The sequence below is a fragment of the Cimex lectularius genome, unplaced genomic scaffold (genome assembly GCF_000648675.2).
Source record: "Cimex lectularius strain Harlan isolate CLEC.00 unplaced genomic scaffold, Clec_2.1 scaffold41, whole genome shotgun sequence".
NCBI lineage: Eukaryota > Metazoa > Arthropoda > Insecta > Hemiptera > Cimicidae > Cimex > Cimex lectularius.
The window spans coordinates 1364822-1384041 of record NW_019393011.1 but is presented as its reverse complement, the minus strand read 5'-3'; the positions used below and the strand labels follow the sequence as shown (position 1 = coordinate 1384041).

Sequence of the window (19220 nt, the reverse complement as noted above, 5' to 3'; positions counted from 1 at the left end):
TAGTTTATAAACGAACCTGTTTTCGCAAGGGTGGGAATTGTTCCATGCCTTTGGGCAGTTTACTTGTTTTGGACTCACTCTTCAGTGAACTTCTTGTCTGGCAACATCCAGGTATGAGACAACTACCCACCAATCCTTATATAACTATGTATGAACATAATATTACTAATACCATGCAAATGTGGGCCAGAATATTTTTATTTTGTACGATTGGTTAATATTTCATTTTATTTTACGATCAAATAATATAGACAAGTTAATTAATAATACATAAGTGTTGTGCTATTAAGTGATTTAATCATTCAGGGTAGGTAGGTCAGTGGTTCCCAACAGATAGATTATATAAATATTTTTAATTTTGTAAAGTATTTTATTATTTTACAATGCAAACATCTTTATTCTATTTTTATTTACTGTATTGTACTTTCTTTTTTTTTTCAGAAAATGTTGCTTGAGTTTATAGCTCTGTTTGTGCTCGTCGTCTTGATTTACAAGATATTCAGCCCTTATGATTATTGGAAGAAGAAAGGGTATCCATATGTTGAAGGAAGTTTCCCATTTGGAACAAGCCCACCTTTGTTTTTTTCAAAGATCTACCAAGGGCATATAATTGAAAAAATATACAATGAGTTATCCCCACATCCGTTTGGTGGATTTTACATCGTCCAGACACCGCACCTGATGTTACGCGATCCCGTGCTTATAAAACATATTATGGTCAAGGACTTTTCCCATTTTAGAAGCCGGTTCGGAAATAGATCTTCTCCAGACGATCCCCTATCTCAGCATCTTTTCAACCTGGAGGGCGACCTTTGGAGGAGCGTTCGGGTTAAGCTGACTCCGACGTTTACTTCCGGGAAGATGAAAATGATGTACGCGCTTTTCGAAGCATGTGCTAACAATTTGAGCAAAGTTTTAGACGATTCTGTCGGAAAGGACGTCGACATAAAAGATTTATTCGCTCGCTTCACGACAGACGTGATAGTCACCTGTGCATTCGGCCTGGAAGTCGACTCTCTCAACGACCCGACAAATGAATTTCGGACCATCGGACAAGACATCTTTCCCCCTTATGCTACCCGTTTGATGAAACTCACCCTTTTTATAAGATTTTCTTCAATGAGATTTCTAAGACGGCTTCTTCGTTTAACAACCCTGCCTAAAAAAGTGAACAATTTCATAATAAACACGATAAAAGACACGATAGATTACAGAGAAAAAAACAACGTGAAGCGAAACGATTTTCTAAACTTGCTCATCGAAATGAGAAATAAACCGTTGAGTGGTGCAGACGGACATAAAAAGGACGAATTAGGTAAGTCCATATAATTTATAATCAATAAAATCATTTAATTTAATTTGGAACAATTATGCTATCAAAATAATCTTATTATTAACGTTAAGAATCAACCAAAATTTGCTGGATTACATTTATTATTATTTTTCATGTAAGAAAATAATGCTATTCTTGTTTTATTGGATTTATAGGTTGGCGTAATGTCCAATTACCTATAGGGGACTAGTGTAAATTTACCATTTTGTACTCTGTACAATCTTCTAAAAAAACAGTATTTTCAGTCGTTTCTTTCAATATCCATTACCTCAATGGATTAATAATAATAATAATGATAAATTATTATTCGGAAATTGTGAGATGCGCTCTTGTGTGATGTTAAAACATTTTCTTTATCGTGCCAAGAATGGCACACTTACGCAGAAAACAAACAATTTGAGCCCTGAAGACGATCTCAATATAGATCGAAACGTTGGCACGATAAAGAAAATGTTTTTCTGAAACCTACATCACACCAGATCACAATCTCCAAATAATCATCGACTAACGGTCACCAATCACAACACAGAATAATGATAAAGTTAACTTTTATACTTCGCATATTTTTGTTTATCACAATTGGTTTAAAAAAGATGCCATAAATATTTTTTATTATATTATTTATAAAGGGCTTTTGGTGTTGTTTGTTTTTCAGAGATGGATATGGGAATGATAGCAGCACAGTGTTTCGTTTTCTTTGCAGCCGGTTTTGAAACAAGTTCATCAGTCCAAAGCTACGCACTTTACGAACTGGCAATGAACCAGGATATTCAAAAAACCTTAAAGGAAGAAATCGACGAAGTGCTTGCAAAACACGGCGGAAAGCCGACGTACGAGGCGTTGCAAGAAATGCCATATTTGGAGCAGGTCATCAACGGTATGCCAGATATACAAAAGTATACTAAAAAATCCTGTAATGCAAATTTGTAAATACAATTTTCTATTAAGGATTAAAAAAAAAGGATAGTACAATTATGTCTGATTTTTGAGAGTGACATAGGAATGAATCGAATATCTTTGGTGTTCCTTAGAACAAGGAACAAAGTTCTTTTATCACTGTCCAATAAATTTTTACAGTTGTAATATCATTTTTTCTACTAAAAAAACGTTAAAGAGACTTCTTGCTTTTATTTCAGAGGTAATGAGAAAATACCCGACCGTGCCCATGCTCACTCGGGAGTGCACCGAGGACTTCGAATTAGAAGAATTCGGCCTCAAAATTAAGAAGGGTGAACAAGTCTTAATTCCGACGTACGCACTTCACCACGACCCGAAGTACTTTCCGTCTCCGCAAAAGTTCAACCCAAGTCGCTTTTCAGAAGAAAACAAATCGTCAATAGTTCCCTTCACGTATCTTCCATTTGGAGAAGGCCCGAGGATTTGTATCGGTAAGTTTTTACAAATTTTTAAAAATTCTCTTGTAAAATTTATTGCAGGCTGTCTTACACTAATGCCTCCAACATTTTAAAATCTATGTAACAAAAATATTATAAATTATCTTTTCATATATTATTTCAGTACAGTTGCTACTGTCATATTTAACTACATCTAGAGAATCCATTATTTTAAAGATTATGGTAAATTAATTAAATTTTCAACTAAAGAAGAGATGAAAGAAGATGCTGTATCGACCTGCTTGTTGAACAACTTGAACAGAAGGATCTTCGGTTAGGTCACCACAACACCTGCTTGTTGTGACCTCACTGAAGATAATTCTGTTTAAATTTTAAACTCTTAAGCACTAATTGAAAAATAGAAACTACATTAGTAGTCTTAATTTACATGAGTCGTTTGTAATTTTTGAGGTACTTCCATACGAATATTAATTTTTGCAAAGTTGATGTCGAAGTTGATTTGATTAAACAACAAAAAATTGTTGTAATTTTTGAGATAGTTTTCTACGTTTGGCGGCTAATGCTGTATTTAGCTACAGAAACCATTATTTTAAAGATGAAGCTAAATTTACAGAATTTTCAACTGCTAAGTAGTAATTGAAAAATTATAAAATATTACTAGTTTTTAGTTTTATATATAGTTCCTCCATTCCATACGAACATTAATTTTTGACCACCAATTTGTCCGCATCTCACGATCTCTCAATAGTCTTTGATTTTTTTGTAGTTTATGTCGAATTTGGTTTGAATTAACACAAAACGGAGAAAACAATTACTGTAGTTTTTGGGGTAACACAATAACGGCATATATCCGGTCCAAATCTGCAACAACATAGTTAATAAAAATGTTTAATATTAACTATAACTATATGATTTAAAATGCTTACATCTAGTTTAATTTTTAGCTCAATTTAAATAATATAAAAATCTTTTTGTTTGTTTTGTAGGTATGCGATTCGGGATGATGCAAACAAAAGTAGGCCTAGTAACAGCCCTGTCGCGTTTTAACATATTCCCATCATCTTCAACACCGAAGACTCTGAAGTTTGCTCCAACAGCTTCCATAACGATCGTCGAAGGTTCAATCAATTTAAAGTTTGAAAAAAGACAATAATAATTTTTCTTCAAAAAGTTTTCTGATCTCAGTGAATGAAGGATATTAATAATAGAATTGTAGTGCAATATTTGATATATAATATTAATTATGTATGGATATAATTGATGTGTAAGCAATTGTCTGCACATAAAATATAAATTAAATTATATTTAATTTTAAAAAATTTATCATTACATTATTTTTTTCTTGTAGTTTATAGTATTATAATGTTAGGGTAAAATACAACGTTATTTTTGACCTAAGTAAAACATTTCGTATAAAAAAATATTTAAAATTGTTATCTTGTTTCAATCAAACCTTAATCCTCTAGGGCCTTCTCTACATTTTAGTAAATTGAGATCTAAAAACATTGTGCATTTTATTAGATAGCACTCGAAAGTGAAAGAGAGAAGTTGAAATTCGTTATCAAATGTTTAAAGAAATCACTATAAATAGTGGTATTATTTATTTGTATTTTTTTTTAATATATACGTGGGATATCAAAAAACTCTAGTATTTTATTAACTGTTTCTAATGCCAAAGTATTACTATGTTTTACCAAAACAGCCAGGATAAGCGAGAAAATAAAACTCCATTTTTCAAATATCAAGTATAAATCCCTAAATTACATCCTTTGGTTACATTTACGGCTTCAATTTAAATTTTTTGAATAGCGTTTTTGTAAAGATTTTTTAAAAAATTCTTCAACTTGTCTTTTCGTTTACAAGCCTATTTCGATAATTTCAATAATACAGATCAACATTAATTTTAAAATAAAACAGGATGAATCATATAATGTTGCAGTCTGACAGTATACACCTTCTTTTTAAATCATGTAAAACTGTTCAGTGTTTTTAAATTTACGCCATCTCTACACCATCAGAAAGCCATCTCCGAATAGCTTTCCATCAGCTTTGCATGCTGAAATCGGCAAAACGCTTATCCGGTAGACTTTGAGTAACTAGTGCATTCATTCGAATCTTATGATTCGCAGACAAACTCTAAATTTATTTATAATGGACAAAGGTAAAATATTTACACGTCAGAACAATATGTAGCTAAATATCAATTTCCTAAACAAAACTAGTTCAATCTCCGGTCAGCTCATTTAAATTCGTGGTACTCACACATTTTACTGTTGATAAGCTTCTATAAACTACCAAGTTTTCTTAAATCTATTTGTACAGACATCGACTTATTCGTCAGATATGCCAAGTTTTCCTTCATAGGATTTTGAGCCCCAATCATTATCGATAATCCGCGAGTATCATATTAATCCTTGTTTACGCTCTCGGTTAATCACCATCATGGCCGACGTAAGGAGAGATGATGATCGAGGTGAATATGGAAGGCTTAATTTCTTGTTTTGAACCACCCAGACCAAAAACTAATTGTATTATGTTTCAACACTCCTTCAGGAATAATTCGTGATCCATCCTTAATTTTAAGTGAATATTACATGTTTTGCCTTTTGGATTATTTGAAGGTGATGAGCGTTTATATAATTTTTTGCATAGAATCCAGTACAAAAAATATCATTATAATGGCACTCTCTGGCATTAAAGTATAATGGGCACTCTCAACACGACACGCAAGAATGACACAATTACACAGAAGACAAACACACACTTTGAGCCCTGAAAATGATCTCAATAAAGATCGAAACGTTGGCACGATAAAGAAAATGTTTTTCTGAACCAGACCGCATCTCACGATTTCTGAATAATTATAATAATATTTTAAATAAAGTTGCAATTATGCTCAAGCGATTTTGTAATAGTGTATAGGAATATTACATACTCAAAGATTATATACAAAACTTGTAAGAAATTTACTACTTATATAAAACATATATATAAAAATAACATTTGATTTTTATCATCACATTGTGATGCTACAAATTACAAAACAAAAAAGTAAATTTATTGTAAATACTATTAAAGTATAATTTCATTTATACAATATGTGCAGTTTAAAACTCTATCACTTATACATCAAACATATGTATACCGATTAAACTTATAAATCGAGTATTGCACTTATAATCTAATATATTATATTTCGTGGTCCGATTGACCAATTACTTCATCCAATTAATTAATCTTTATGTAAGGTATTGGTTGAAATGAAAAAGCTGGTGTCAGGAGCGAGATTCGAACCCGTAGAGATGGGGAGTTGGTGTCGGAGTGGATGGAAGTCAATGTAGCTAAGGCGGTTAGAGCAGCTGCGTATTGAGCCAAAGGTCGTGGGTTCGAATCCCGCTCGTGACACTAGTTTTTCATGTCAACCAATACCTTACATAAAGATTATAATCTAATATTAACATCCACTGTTCACAGAGATAAAAATACCTCTTACAGAAAAATTCTTATTATCTTTTTTCAAACTTTAAATTGATTGAACCTTCGACTATCGTTATGGAAGCTGTTGGAGCAAACTTCAGGGACTTCGGTGTTGAGGATGATGGAAATATGTTAAAACGCGACAGCGCAGTTACTAGGCCTAGTTTCGTCTGCATCATCCCGAATCGCATACCTACAAAACAAACAAAAACATTTTTATGTAATTCAAATTGAGTTAAAAATCAACTAAGATTTAACCATTTTAAATCGCCGTAAGTCGTAGGTTTAACGTTACAAAATTTTAAAAAACATGTTTGTACAGATTTGGACACTCGTTGTATGCCGTTTATGCCCAAGCCAAAAATAGAAAATTACCCCAAACATTACAATAATTGTTTTAATTAAATAACAGGTTATTTATAATGATAAATATAGGTTAAATAAATGAACACAAAATTAATATTCATATGACGGTACTTCAAAAAATGCAAAAGTCTTATGTAAATTAAAACCACTAATATAGTTTCTATTATTCAGTTAGTGCTTAGATGGTTAAAATTCAATTAATTTACTATAATCTTTAAAATAATGGATTCTCTTCGAGTAGTTAAATAGAACAAAAGCAACTGTACTAAGACACTATATTAAACGATATTTTCTAATATACATTTTTATTATATAGATCGTCTAATGTAGCAGTCGATAGGGTAAAAGAGTCTGCAATAAAATTAAATTTAAAGATAATTTATAATGTGTGGTGGTTAATGACCGTTAATCGATAATTATTCAGAAATCGTGAGATGCGGTCTGGTGTGATGTAGGTTTCAGAAAAACATTTTTTTTTATCGTGCCAACGTTTCGATCTTTATTGAGATCATCTTCAGGCCCTGGGATTTACAAACATTGTTTGTACATCCTACATGTATTTGTTAAATGTAAACAATGTTTGTAAATCCCAGGCCCTGAAGATGATCTCAATAACGATCGAAACGTTGGCACGATAAAGAAAATGTTTTTCTGAAACCTACATCACACCAGACCGCATCTCACGATTTCTGAATAATAATTTATAATAGTTTTGTTATACAGAGTCTAAAAGGTTGCAGGCAATAGTCTAAGGCAGCCTGCAATAAATTTTACAACAGAATTTTTAAAAAGTTGTAAAAACTTACCAATACAAATCCTCGGGCCTTCTCCAAATGGAAGATAGGTGAAAGGAACTATTGACGACTTGTTTTCTTCTGAAAAGCGACTTGGGTTGAATTTTTGCGGAGACGGAAAGTACTTCGGGTCGTGTTGAAGTGCGTACGTCGGAATTAAGATTTGTTCACTCTTCTTAATTTTGAGGCCAAACTCATCTAGTACGTAGTCTTTGGTGCACTCCCGAGTGAGAAAGGGCAGGGTCGGGTATTTTCTCATTACCTCTGAAATAAAAGTAAGAAATCTCTTTAACGTTTTTTTAGTAGAAAAAATGATATTACTACTGTAAAAATGTATTGGACAGTGATAAAAGACCTTTCTGTTCTAAGGAACAACCAAGGATATATTTTTTTTTTTTACGAGGTTTCGCAACAGAAGTTATATCAACTCTCGGGGTGCCGGTGTTTTTGAAAAAAAGGCCATTTGTAAGTATGTCGGGTTCGAATGCAGGGCCGCTGGATTCGAACCGGGACCTTTACCTTATAGTGATGAGCGCCGTGTCAAAGACTAAACCTTGCGGCCACCGACGCCCCAATCCAAGGATATTCGATTCATTCGTATGTGACTCTCAAAAATCAGACATAATAGTAATATCCTTTTTTTTATCCTTAATATAAAATTGAATTTACAAATTTGCATTACAGGATTGTTTAGTATACTTTTGTATATCTAGCATACCGTTGATGACCTGCTCTAAATATGGCATTTCTTGCAACGCCTCGTACGTCGGCTTTCCGCCGTGTTTGGCAAGCACTTCGTCGATTTCTTCCCTTAAGGTTTTTTGAATATCCTGGTTCATTGCCAGTTCGTAAAGTGCGTAGCTTTGGACTGATGAACTTGTTTCAAAACAGGCTGCAAAGAAAACGAAACACTGTGCTGCTATCATTCCCAGATCCATCTCTGAAACAAAACGCCAAGCAAAACTCTTTTAACACAAAAAAAATTAAAAATCTATTTATAGCTACATTTCTAAGTCAATTTTGAATCAAACATACACAAAATGTAAAATTAATTTTTATCATTAATTTTAATACATGACAATTAATTAAGGTTTTTAGTTGAGATGAAAAAAGTTAATGGCACGAGAGGGATTCGAACCCACGACCTTCGGCTAGATACGCCGCTGCTCTACCACCTGAGCTATCGTGACCTCGATCCTCTCGGACATCAACTCCCCATCTCAACCCCACCTTATGAGTTTTCCCTCCTTTTTGCCATTTTTCAAATGTCGTGTAATCCGATTGGATTCCCGACGACAAATGAAATGGCCACGGAGAGCTTTGGTGAAGTACACTTCATTTTAAATCATTAAATTCGCTAATTTCGTGGTCCGCTTGACCAATTAATATATTACAATTAATTACGGTTTTTAGTTGAGATAAAGAAGTCAGCCTCACGAGCGGGATTCGAACCCACGACCTTCGGCTAAATACGCCGCTGCTGTACCACTTGAGCTATCGTGACCTCGATCTTCTCGAACATCAACTCCCCATCTCAACCCCACCTTATGAGTTTTCCCTCCTTTTCCCTTTTTTCATCTCAACCAAAAACCTTAATTAATTGTCATGTATTAATTGGTCAAGCGGACCACGAAAGTAGTGAATTAATTTTAATCTGTTAAGATAATTAACACTGCAAGAAACTTAAAAGAAGCTACTGCATTCTATCGTACATCTCTTTTCAGAAAACATGTTCACAACAAGCAATAATCATTTATTGTAGGACGTAAAAGAGAATAATAACAGTAAATTAAATCACTCCTCACAACTATCCAAGAGTAAAATTGTTTCAAAACTTCCACCGTTATTTTGATGGTGTTTCTTGTCGGTAATTATTACGTTTTCGATTCAAAAAGCCTGGTGCAAAAATGAACTGAAAAATATAAAAAAGAAATTTCAACATAATGACACAGCATAAATAATTTTGCTTTCCAATTTTAAGTGTAAAATGTTTAGAACGAAAAAATGAACTCACAAAGAAGTTTAGAACAGGGATGTTGATGGATTTGTCCAAATTTCTTGTGTAATACTGGTAAAAGGAAAATGATCCATAATGGAATAAATAGATTAAAGAAAAATATTAGTATTCTCTTCTGTCTCTACTTTAAAAACTACTTTTTTTATTTGATTAAACAAAGTTATATTATTTTATGATTATAAATTATATTGACTAACCTAATTCGTCATTTTTATGTCCGTCAGCATCACTCAACGGTTTATTTTTCATTTCGATGAGCAAGTTTAGAAAATCGTTTCGCTTCACGTTGTTTTTTTCTCTGTAATCTATCGTGTCTTTTATTGTATTCATTATGAAATTGTTGACACGGGCAGGGAAGAATTTTAAGCCAAGAAAACGTATTAAAAATTTTAATGTAGAAAATCTTATAAAAAAGGCGAATTTCATCAAACGGGTTAAATAAGGAGGAAAGAGGTCTTATCCGACGGTCCTAAATTCATTTGTCGGGTCGTTGAGAGAGTCGACTTCCAGGCCGAATGCACAGGTGACTATCACGTCTGTCGTGAAGTGAGCGAATAAATCTTTTATGTCGACGTCCTTTCCGACAGAATCGTCTAAAACTTTGCTCAAATTGTTAGCACATGCTTCGAAAAGCGCGTACATCATTTTCATCTTCCCGGAAGTAAACGTGGGCGTCAGTTTCACCCGAACGCTCCTCCAAAGGTCGCCCTCGAGGTTGAAAAGATGCTGGGATAGGGGATCGTTTGGAGAATATCTATTTCCGAACCGGCTTCTAAAATGGGAAAAGTCTTTGACCATAATATGTTTTATAAGCACGGGATCTCGTAACATCAGGTGCGGTGTCTGGACGATGTAAAATCCACCAAACGGATGTGGGGATAACTCATTGTATATTTTTTCAATTATATGCCCTTGGTAGATCTTTGAAAAAAACAAAGGTGGGCTTGTTCCAAATGGGAAACTTCCTTCAACATATGGATACCCTTTCTTCTTCCAATAATCATAAGGGCTGAATATCTTGTAAATCAAGACGACGAGCACAAACAGAGCTATAAACTCAAGCAACATTTTCTGCAACAAAAACGAAAATAAATATTGCAATAAACTAAATAAAAATGTACTTTTTGCAAAAGAATTTAAATATTTAATTTTACAAATAATTCATTATGTTTAGTGGTCTAATTGATCAAATTAATTTTTTCAATTAATTATTCGTTTTATGTGAGGTCTTGGTTGAGATGAAAAAGTTAGTGTCACGAGCGGGATTCGAACCCATGACCTTCGAATACGCCACTACTTCAACCATTTGAGCTATCGTGACTGTGGTCGTTGGTTCCGCTCGTGACACTAACTTTTTCATCTCAACCAAGACCTTACTTAAAAAGAACAATTTACAAATAAATATATGTATTTTAATCTATTCTATTTTTTTGGAGCCACTCACTTAACTACACCGAGTGACCAAATTAATAAATACTTACTGATTATTAACTGATTTTTGTACATTATTTGGTCAATCCATTTATTTATTCGTTGATGGAACGCCTGATGATTTCGTGATGTTGCCAGACGAGAGGTTCAACACGGATTGTTCAAAACAACTAAACTGCCCACTGGCTTGGAACTCCTCCCGCCTTTGGAAAACCGGTTCGCTTTCGAACCACTTATCTTGGATGACTTGATGTTTTTTGAGAAATCTTACAAATCATTGTTTACTCGATATTTTTTTTAATTAACCGAAATCTAAATTGCTGAATCGATAACGGTTTTGTCATTTTAATAAGTAGCATGTAATTAACTAAAATCTTTCAATGAAAATTTTTATCGTAATGGAATTTAAAAAAGGATTCTTTCATATACAATTACCAGTTGTTTTTTTTTTTAATAAAAACAAAAGAATAAATAATGACTTATAGAGTATGTGTGTATATATATATATTATATATATCGTTATGAACAATATTTTTGGCGGGAGGCGGACGGGTCAGAAATTCTAGGGAAACCACAACCGCGGTGTCTATAAACCTAGTGATTGTGTGTATGTGTGTTGAACGTATTTCTGTATGTGTATGCGTCTATCTATATTTGTTCATTTGCATTTGAGTTTTGTTTATGAATGAGAGGATTTGAATGTGGGTTTGTGGGTCAATACAAGAGTCTGTGTTTGGTATGCTACGGTATGGTGATAAGGATACTAGGATGCAGGGTAGGGTCTGTGTTTACTAGGGTGTTTGAATGTGTCTGTTTATTTTTTAGTGGGTTTGAATGTAGGCCCGTATTTGTAGACGTCCATTTATTTTTATTTGAGTTAGATTTTGTTTATAAATGTGAGGATTTGAATGTACTTCTGTACCTTATGCGTCCATCCATATTTGTTTAATTGCGGTTGAATTTGGTTAATGAGTGAGTGGATTTGAATGTAGGTTTGTTCGTCAATACCATGGTCTTTGTTTAATAGGGTTTTTGATTATAAGTTCGTGCGTACCTTTTTTTAATTGAGGGTATTTCAACTACGAGATAATTAGAACCCTCCGGCTGCCTGTGTTTTTGAGAAAAAGCCAATTTGTATGTCGGGTTCGAATACAGGGTCACTGAATTCGAACCCGGGACCTTTACCTTACATTATGAGTGCCGTGTGAACGACTAAACCGTTGCAGTCACCGACGCTTTCTATGTACTTTGTTTTCTTATTAATGAGTTTGAACGTGTGTTTGTGCATTAATGTCCGTGTCTTTGTTTGTTTACCTACGTTTGTGTTTGACTATTGGTATTGTGAACGTCTGGGTCTTTGATTTTGTATTCGTTTGACTACTTGTGTTTGTGATTGAATGTGGGCTTGTCCATGTCTTCGTTTTTTTTTTTTTTTTTTTTTTTTTTTTTTTTTTTTTTTTTTTTTTTTTTTTTTTTTTTTTTTTTTTTTTTTTTTTTTTTTTTTTTTTTTTTTTTTTTTTTTTTTTTTTTTTTTTTTTTTTTTTTTTTTTTTTTTTTTTTTTTTTTTTTTTTTTTTTTTTTTTTTTTTTTTTTTTTTTTTTTTTTTTTTTTTTTTTTTTTTTTTTTTTTTTTTTTTTTTTTTTTTTTTTTTTTTTTTTTTTTTTTTTTTTTTTTTTTTTTTTTTTTTTTTTTTTTTTTTTTTTTTTTTTTTTTTTTTTTTTTTTTTTTTTTTTTTTTTTTTTTTTTTTTTTTTTTTTTTTTTTTTTTTTTTTTTTTTTTTTTTTTTTTTTTTTTTTTTTTTTTTTTTTTTTTTTTTTTTTTTTTTTTTTTTTTTTTTTTTTTTTTTTTTTTTTTTTTTTTTTTTTTTTTTTTTTTTTTTTTTTTTTTTTTTTTTTTTTTTTTTTTTTTTTTTTTTTTTTTTTTTTTTTTTTTTTTTTTTTTTTTTTTTTTTTTTTTTTTTTTTTTTTTTTTTTTTTTTTTTTTTTTTTTTTTTTTTTTTTTTTTTTTTTTTTTTTTTTTTTTTTTTTTTTTTTTTTTTTTTTTTTTTTTTTTTTTTTTTTTTTTTTTTTTTTTTTTTTTTTTTTTTTTTTTTTTTTTTTTTTTTTTTTTTTTTTTTTTTTTTTTTTTTTTTTTTTTTTTTTTTTTTTTTTTTTTTTTTTTTTTTTTTTTTTTTTTTTTTTTTTTTTTTTTTTTTTTTTTTTTTTTTTTTTTTTTTTTTTTTTTTTTTTTTTTTTTTTTTTTTTTTTTTTTTTTTTTTTTTTTTTTTTTTTTTTTTTTTTTTTTTTTTTTTTTTTTTTTTTTTTTTTTTTTTTTTTTTTTTTTNCCAGTTTTCCTCCTGTACCCTCACAGGTGCAGGGTTCATGGACACTCAAGAAGACCGGGAGATCGCCACCTCCACATGAGAACTGTGTGTTGTTTGTGTGGTGTGTTGTGCACGGTAATTTGCGTTTGATATATTCGGGTTCCGAGGCCCTTGGCCGCGTGCATCGGCCTGTGTGTTTGTGGGGGCATGCTGACGGAGGCCCAGATACCATACAATTCCCCCGCCCTCACGCCACCTAGTGTTAGGTGTGGCGGAGTTATGTACGTACTGGGTCGCCAATCCCAGGACGTGAGATTTTTAGTTCATCTCAAGAACCTTCCTAGGGACGGTTGCCCTAAGGTGTAGATAATGTAAATGTACTTGTGTCAGTGTAGGTGTATGGGTGTGTTATGTATGTGGACGCAGTTTACCCTCATGCCCGGGAGGTTTTGCGTGTTTATTGTACGTGAATGTCTGCGTTTTTTTTTTGCATTCATTTGTTTATCTGGATTTGAGTTTGAATGTTGAATGTTGGTGATTGTATGTTAATTAGCGTGTGTGTGAGTGTGTTTGTTAATGTGTCAGTCTTTGTTTGTTTTGCAGTGTGTTTGTATATAGGTATGTGCGTGTCTTTGTTTGTTTTTTACTGTTTTTTTAAGATTTTGGGTATTTATTTTGCATTGGGTTGTATACTTGTGTTTGTGTATGAATGTTGAATGTGTGTTATTTGACTTTGTGGGTGATTATATTGTAGTATGTTTGTGAATGTTTGTTTGTTTATTAGTATTTTTCAAAATATTTGGGTCTTTGATTTTGCAATCGTTTGTTTATTTGTGGGTCTGTTTGAATTTTGGTTATTGGAGGTATTTATTTCTTAATTAGTGTGTGTGAATGTAAATTTGTACGTGAATTCGATTGGCTTTGTTTATTTACTTGTGTTCATGCTTGAATGTGTTTCTCTTTTTTTGTTTAACTGTGTTTTTATTTATATTTTTACAAGGGCACGCTAGAGCAGAGCTCACATAACCCTCGAGATGTCGATGTTTAAAAAAAAACATTAGTAAGTATGTCGGGTTAGAAAGCAGGGGATCTTTACCTCGCCAAAAACTGAAGCCATGTTACCATGTTGTTTCCAAATTTTGTCATAATATTTGAAATAATTAATATATATTTGATGATTAAATATTAATAAATAAAACTTGTAAGTATTTTATATTATTTTTTATATTATTTTTGTGTCAAACAAAAGAGTGTGTTATTCTTGTGTTCTGCAAAGTACAGAAATCTGCAGATCATACAGAAACTAGGGCAAAAGCTCACTTTTGAAAATGAAGAAAAGCCGAAAAGCATGTGACAAACCAAAACAGCGAGGTTTCGCCGACCAGGATGCTGGGAAACGACCAAACTACGGTTCAATGACACAATGAACTAAAAAAGAAATCTCACGCCATAATTATATGTTCTAGGTATGTCATTTCCTCTACGTGAGAACCCCATTGCGTTTCGCAGTGACTTGCACTATTTCATTTCTGATCTGAATTCCTTAGTTGCAGGTGAACTCGTGAATAAGGTAGCTAATTTAAAATATTGAAAACATTTCTTTTGTTTTAATTAAAAAAACAATATCTTTTGCAACATACTTAAGCATGGTGAAAGTCATTACAATGAAAGTTGTAAATCTTTATCTCTTGAAAAGTAAGAAATTGTCATACCATTAATAGAGTTTTTATCATTTAGTATCATTACTTTACCACATTGGTTTGCAAATCCATTATATTTAGTGGTCTATTGACCAAATTACTTGTTTCAATTACTTAATCTTTTTATGTAAGGTTTTTGGTTGAAATGAAAAAGTTAGTGCCACGATCGGGATTTGAACCCACGACCTTTGGCTAAATACGCCGCTTCTCTAACCACTTGAGTTATCTGACTTCGATCCACTAGAACTTAACCTACAACCTTTCGAATTTTCCCTCCTTTTTGCCATTTTTCAAATGTCGTGTTATACACAATACACAAATACACCTCGTGTATGAGGTGGCCACAGAGAGCTATTAGTGAAATTATACTTCGTTTTACTGATTAAATCCATTACATTTAGTGGTCTATTGACCTGATTACACGACATTTGAAAAATTGCAAAAACCGGGAAAATCCGAAAGGTTGTAGGTTGAGATGGGGAGTTGGTGTCCTAGTGGATCGAAATCACGATAGCTCAAGTGATAGAGCAGCGGCGTATTTAGCCGAAGGTCGTGGGTTCGAATCCCGCTCATGACAATAACTTTTTCATTTCAACCAAAACCTTGCATAAAAAGATAGTAATTTGTAAATAATTTAATACATTCTTTATATAATTTTAATTTCTTTGTATATCAAAAGTTTCAATGTCTCCAGTTTCTATTTTGTTGTTCTTTATCGTTTTCTTAGCAACAAGTTCAGAAAGACGTCCCTATGGACGTTATTTTTCTTCCTGAAATTTTTGATGTCTTCTATTACTGAGGTGGTGAGACAAATTTCATATGAAATATTTTCTTCTGCAAGAGAAAGTATGAGAATAACACAATTGAGATTTTTCTTCTCATGCGAATGCAATCCATTTTCAACAAAGAAGCCACGTTGTTTAATGACTTCCTTTCGAATTTGAAGGCGCATTTCAAAATCAAGTCTGTCGTGAATCTAGACATTTCTTTAAAGGAATTCATCCATGATCTGCTCTAGCTTGTCACAGATCGTTTTCAGTTTTCCTCTGGTGAAATTAGAGTTGGCTTGAGCCTCACCTATTTTGACCCCTTTAGATTAAGCCTAAGGGTTTATGCTGAGGGTTTCCCTTTTCGAGTAGGAGACCCCGAAGCGGCTTCCGAAATCCGAAAAGTCCTTGACCATCACCTTCTTTATTACCTCGGGGTCTCTCAAGAGTAGAATCGGTCGTCTATACAAATAAAATCTCCCGTAGGGATTCCGGCTCAATTCGTCGTACTACACTTTTATTATTCGTTGAAAATCTATGCAGGAAAGAGAGAGAATTGATTTACTCCCAAATGGGAACGTCCCTTTTACAAAAAAAGAAACCTTTTTTCTGCCAGTAGTTTTGTCGAACCCAACTTCCTCGTATCTATCATCATTATCATGAAGTGACAACGCACGTCTTGTTCAAAAACCAAATGAACAGTAGCAAGCCTAGCGCTTCGAGCCACTAATTCTTACATTGCTGATTATTTCTTAAAAATAAGATTATACAACGACAACAAAAGGTTTTTGGTACATAACACAACTGAACAAATATTGTATGGTTAACTCAAGACAAACACTATTTTCGTCTAACCTTTTATTTCATTAAACTTATAAAAAAAAATAGTATAACGCTTAATGGTATGTTTGGGCAATAATTCAATTAATTAAGGTTTTTAGTTGACATAAAATAAATTAATGATATTAATTGGTCTAGCCGGCCACGAAAAATAGTGAATTTAGACAATAATGTTGATTTATTGAAGGTACCGATAACCCCTTCTAGGCTGACTGTCAGGTTGGTCAAATGTTATGGAATAGCTCGTAATGCATTAAAAATAAAATTAAAAAATCGTATAACTAATTTCCCATAATCTTACCTTACCTTTTTGATGTCGTTAGCCCGCCCCATCCTTGGCCGATGGCTTTGAGCACTTGAGTTAGCACAAGAAAATGTTTAGCAGGAGAAGAACATTAGGTAATTTTAAAAACCCTAAATGTCAGGGCATAGAATTAAAGTTAGTGGATTCAATCAAATTCCTTGGTGTGACACTTGACAGGAAACATGATTGGAAAGGTCATATTAATAACATATACAGGAAAGGCAATCAATGGTACAATGTAGGAGAATTGTCGGTAAAACATGGGGTATTAAACCATGGGTAGCTAAATGTCCATATACTGCAATTATTCTACCTAGATTCTTTTTCGCAGCTTTAGTGTGGTGGAAAGGTCTAGAAAATAAATGGAATAGTAATAAATTAAGGTCATTTCAAAGACTAGGTTGTTTGATGATGACAGGAGCATTTTCGACTACACCCACCCTAGCACTTGAAATCATAACCAATACCACACCACTTCACATTGAGATTAGGTCAGAGCACTAATCAGCTGCTACAGATTAATTAGCGAGGGCAGCTGGAATCATAAGTGCAATAACATAGCTCACTCGAAAATCTCTCAACTATTGAGTAAGGTTAACGGTCAATTATTAAGCGTTAGTGATAAAAAGATTAAAACCCCTTCGGGGAAAAAGCACTTTCAGGTAGTCACCCCTTGTGATTATGATTATAGTCTGGATGATGACCATCGTAACATAGAATGCTACACAGATGGATCACTTATCAAAGGTAGAGGGAGTGGTGCAGGAATTTACATACCAAAATTAGGAATCAGCATCTCCTCCCCTCTTGGCAATAACACCTCCGTTTTTCAGGCGGAAATCTGGGCCATCAATGTGTGTTGTAGATCACTGATGGAAAATAAAATTATGGGAAAAGATATTAAAATCTTTTCTGACAGTCAGGCTAGTCTTAGGGCATTACAAAAAGATTTGTCAAGCTCACTACTGGTGGAGGAAACTATAGATCTTATCAATAGGATCTCTTTCAGGTTTGAGAACATGGTGACCCTTATTTGGATACCTGCACATAAAGGATACCAGGGCAATAAAAGGCGGATGGCCTAGCCAAAGAAGTTTCTAATACTGCGTTTGTTGGGCCACAACCGGTATTACCTCACTCTATGAGCACAGCGAAAGAGAGTATCAATAACTGGGGCATGAAACAATTCCTTAGGCAGTGGAATTTATCCCCCGGACACAGGCAATCGAAAGAGTTTGTTAAGGCGATCAAACCAGCTGAATCGAAATGGCTATTCTCTATCTCAAGGAAGGGAATTAGGAGGCTGATAGGTATTCTGACGGGCCACTGCCCACCGAGAAGACACCTCTTCGTTATGGGTATCCTACCAGATCCCTTTTGCCGCTTCTGCGAAATAAAAGAAGAAACGGCTCGCCACTACCTCGCAGAATGTAATAGGTATGCTATGTCTAGATTTGAAATCTTTGAAGGAGAGGACATCACCAAATCACTCCCCGACATAAAATGGTTCAAAATCTTGGGGTTTGTGAACAAGTCCAAGAGGTTTATGCGGGACACGTGAGCCGACCAAGTCCCGGACCTTTTAGGGATGGGGTAAGAGTCTACCCAGGCATTTAACCCCTCGGGTCTTGGTCGCCCACCCTGCATAATATATATAGCACAAGAGAAAATATACCAATCAGATAAATTACCAATATTTAAAATTTCACTGGACAATATACTTACAAATCTATTAGATTTCGTGGTCCGATTGACCAAATAACATCTTTCAATTAATTAATCTTTATGTGAGGTATTGGCTGAAATAAAAAATGTAGTATCACGAGCGGGATTCGAACCCACGATCTTCGGCTTGATACGCCGCTGCTCTACCACTTGAGCTATCGTGACTTCGATCCACTCGGACACTAACTTCCCATCTCAACATACCTATCGAATTTTCCCTCCTTTTTGAAATTTTTCAAATGTCGTGTAATCAGGATTCGATTCTCGGCGACAAATGAAATTGCCACGGAGAGTTTTAGTGAAGATATACTTTGTTCTACTTTTTTTATTTTTTATTTTATTTTTTTACGCGGGTTCGCAACAGCAGAAGTTATTATTATCAACCCTCGGGGTGCCGGTGTTTTTGAAAAAAAAAAAAACCATTTGTAAGTATGTCGGGTTTGAATGAAGGGCCGCTGGATTCGAACCCCGGACCTTTACCTTACAGTGATAGGCGCCGTGTCAACGCCTAAACCGTTGCGGCCAAAGACGCCCCCGTTCAACTTATTAAATCCATTATATTTCGTAATCCGATTGACCAAATAACTTCTTTCAATTAATTAATATTTATGTAAGGTATTGATTGAAATAAAATGCTTACAAATATTAACTTAGCATATAGTAAAATAGGCAAAAATATGGACAGTATCTCAATAAATAAACTGTTTCAAGAAGAATTAAGTACTTTATTTCCAATACTTGTGCTATACTCTGTCGGCTCCAAGGCTGATGCGAAATCGGGATGCGGGTTTTATGTACCCAATGAAGAA

General features: G+C 33.3%; 1 protein-coding gene and 1 pseudogene across 1 annotated transcript; one reads left to right on the top strand and one right to left on the bottom strand.

The window, feature by feature from the left end:
• LOC106663845 (cytochrome P450 6a2-like) lies at positions 1-4118 on the top strand. Its single transcript, XM_014389000.2, has 5 exons — positions 1-111; positions 442-1315; positions 1989-2210; positions 2470-2721; positions 3675-4118. The coding sequence occupies exons 2-5, from the start codon at positions 445-447 to the stop codon at positions 3839-3841; spliced, it is 1512 nt and encodes a 503-aa protein (XP_014244486.1). The 5' UTR covers positions 1-111; positions 442-444; the 3' UTR covers positions 3842-4118.
• Positions 4119-6037: 1919 nt separating this feature from the next.
• Positions 6038-11114, bottom strand: LOC106663847 (annotated as a pseudogene).
• Between the last annotated feature and the right edge of the window lie 8106 nt (positions 11115-19220).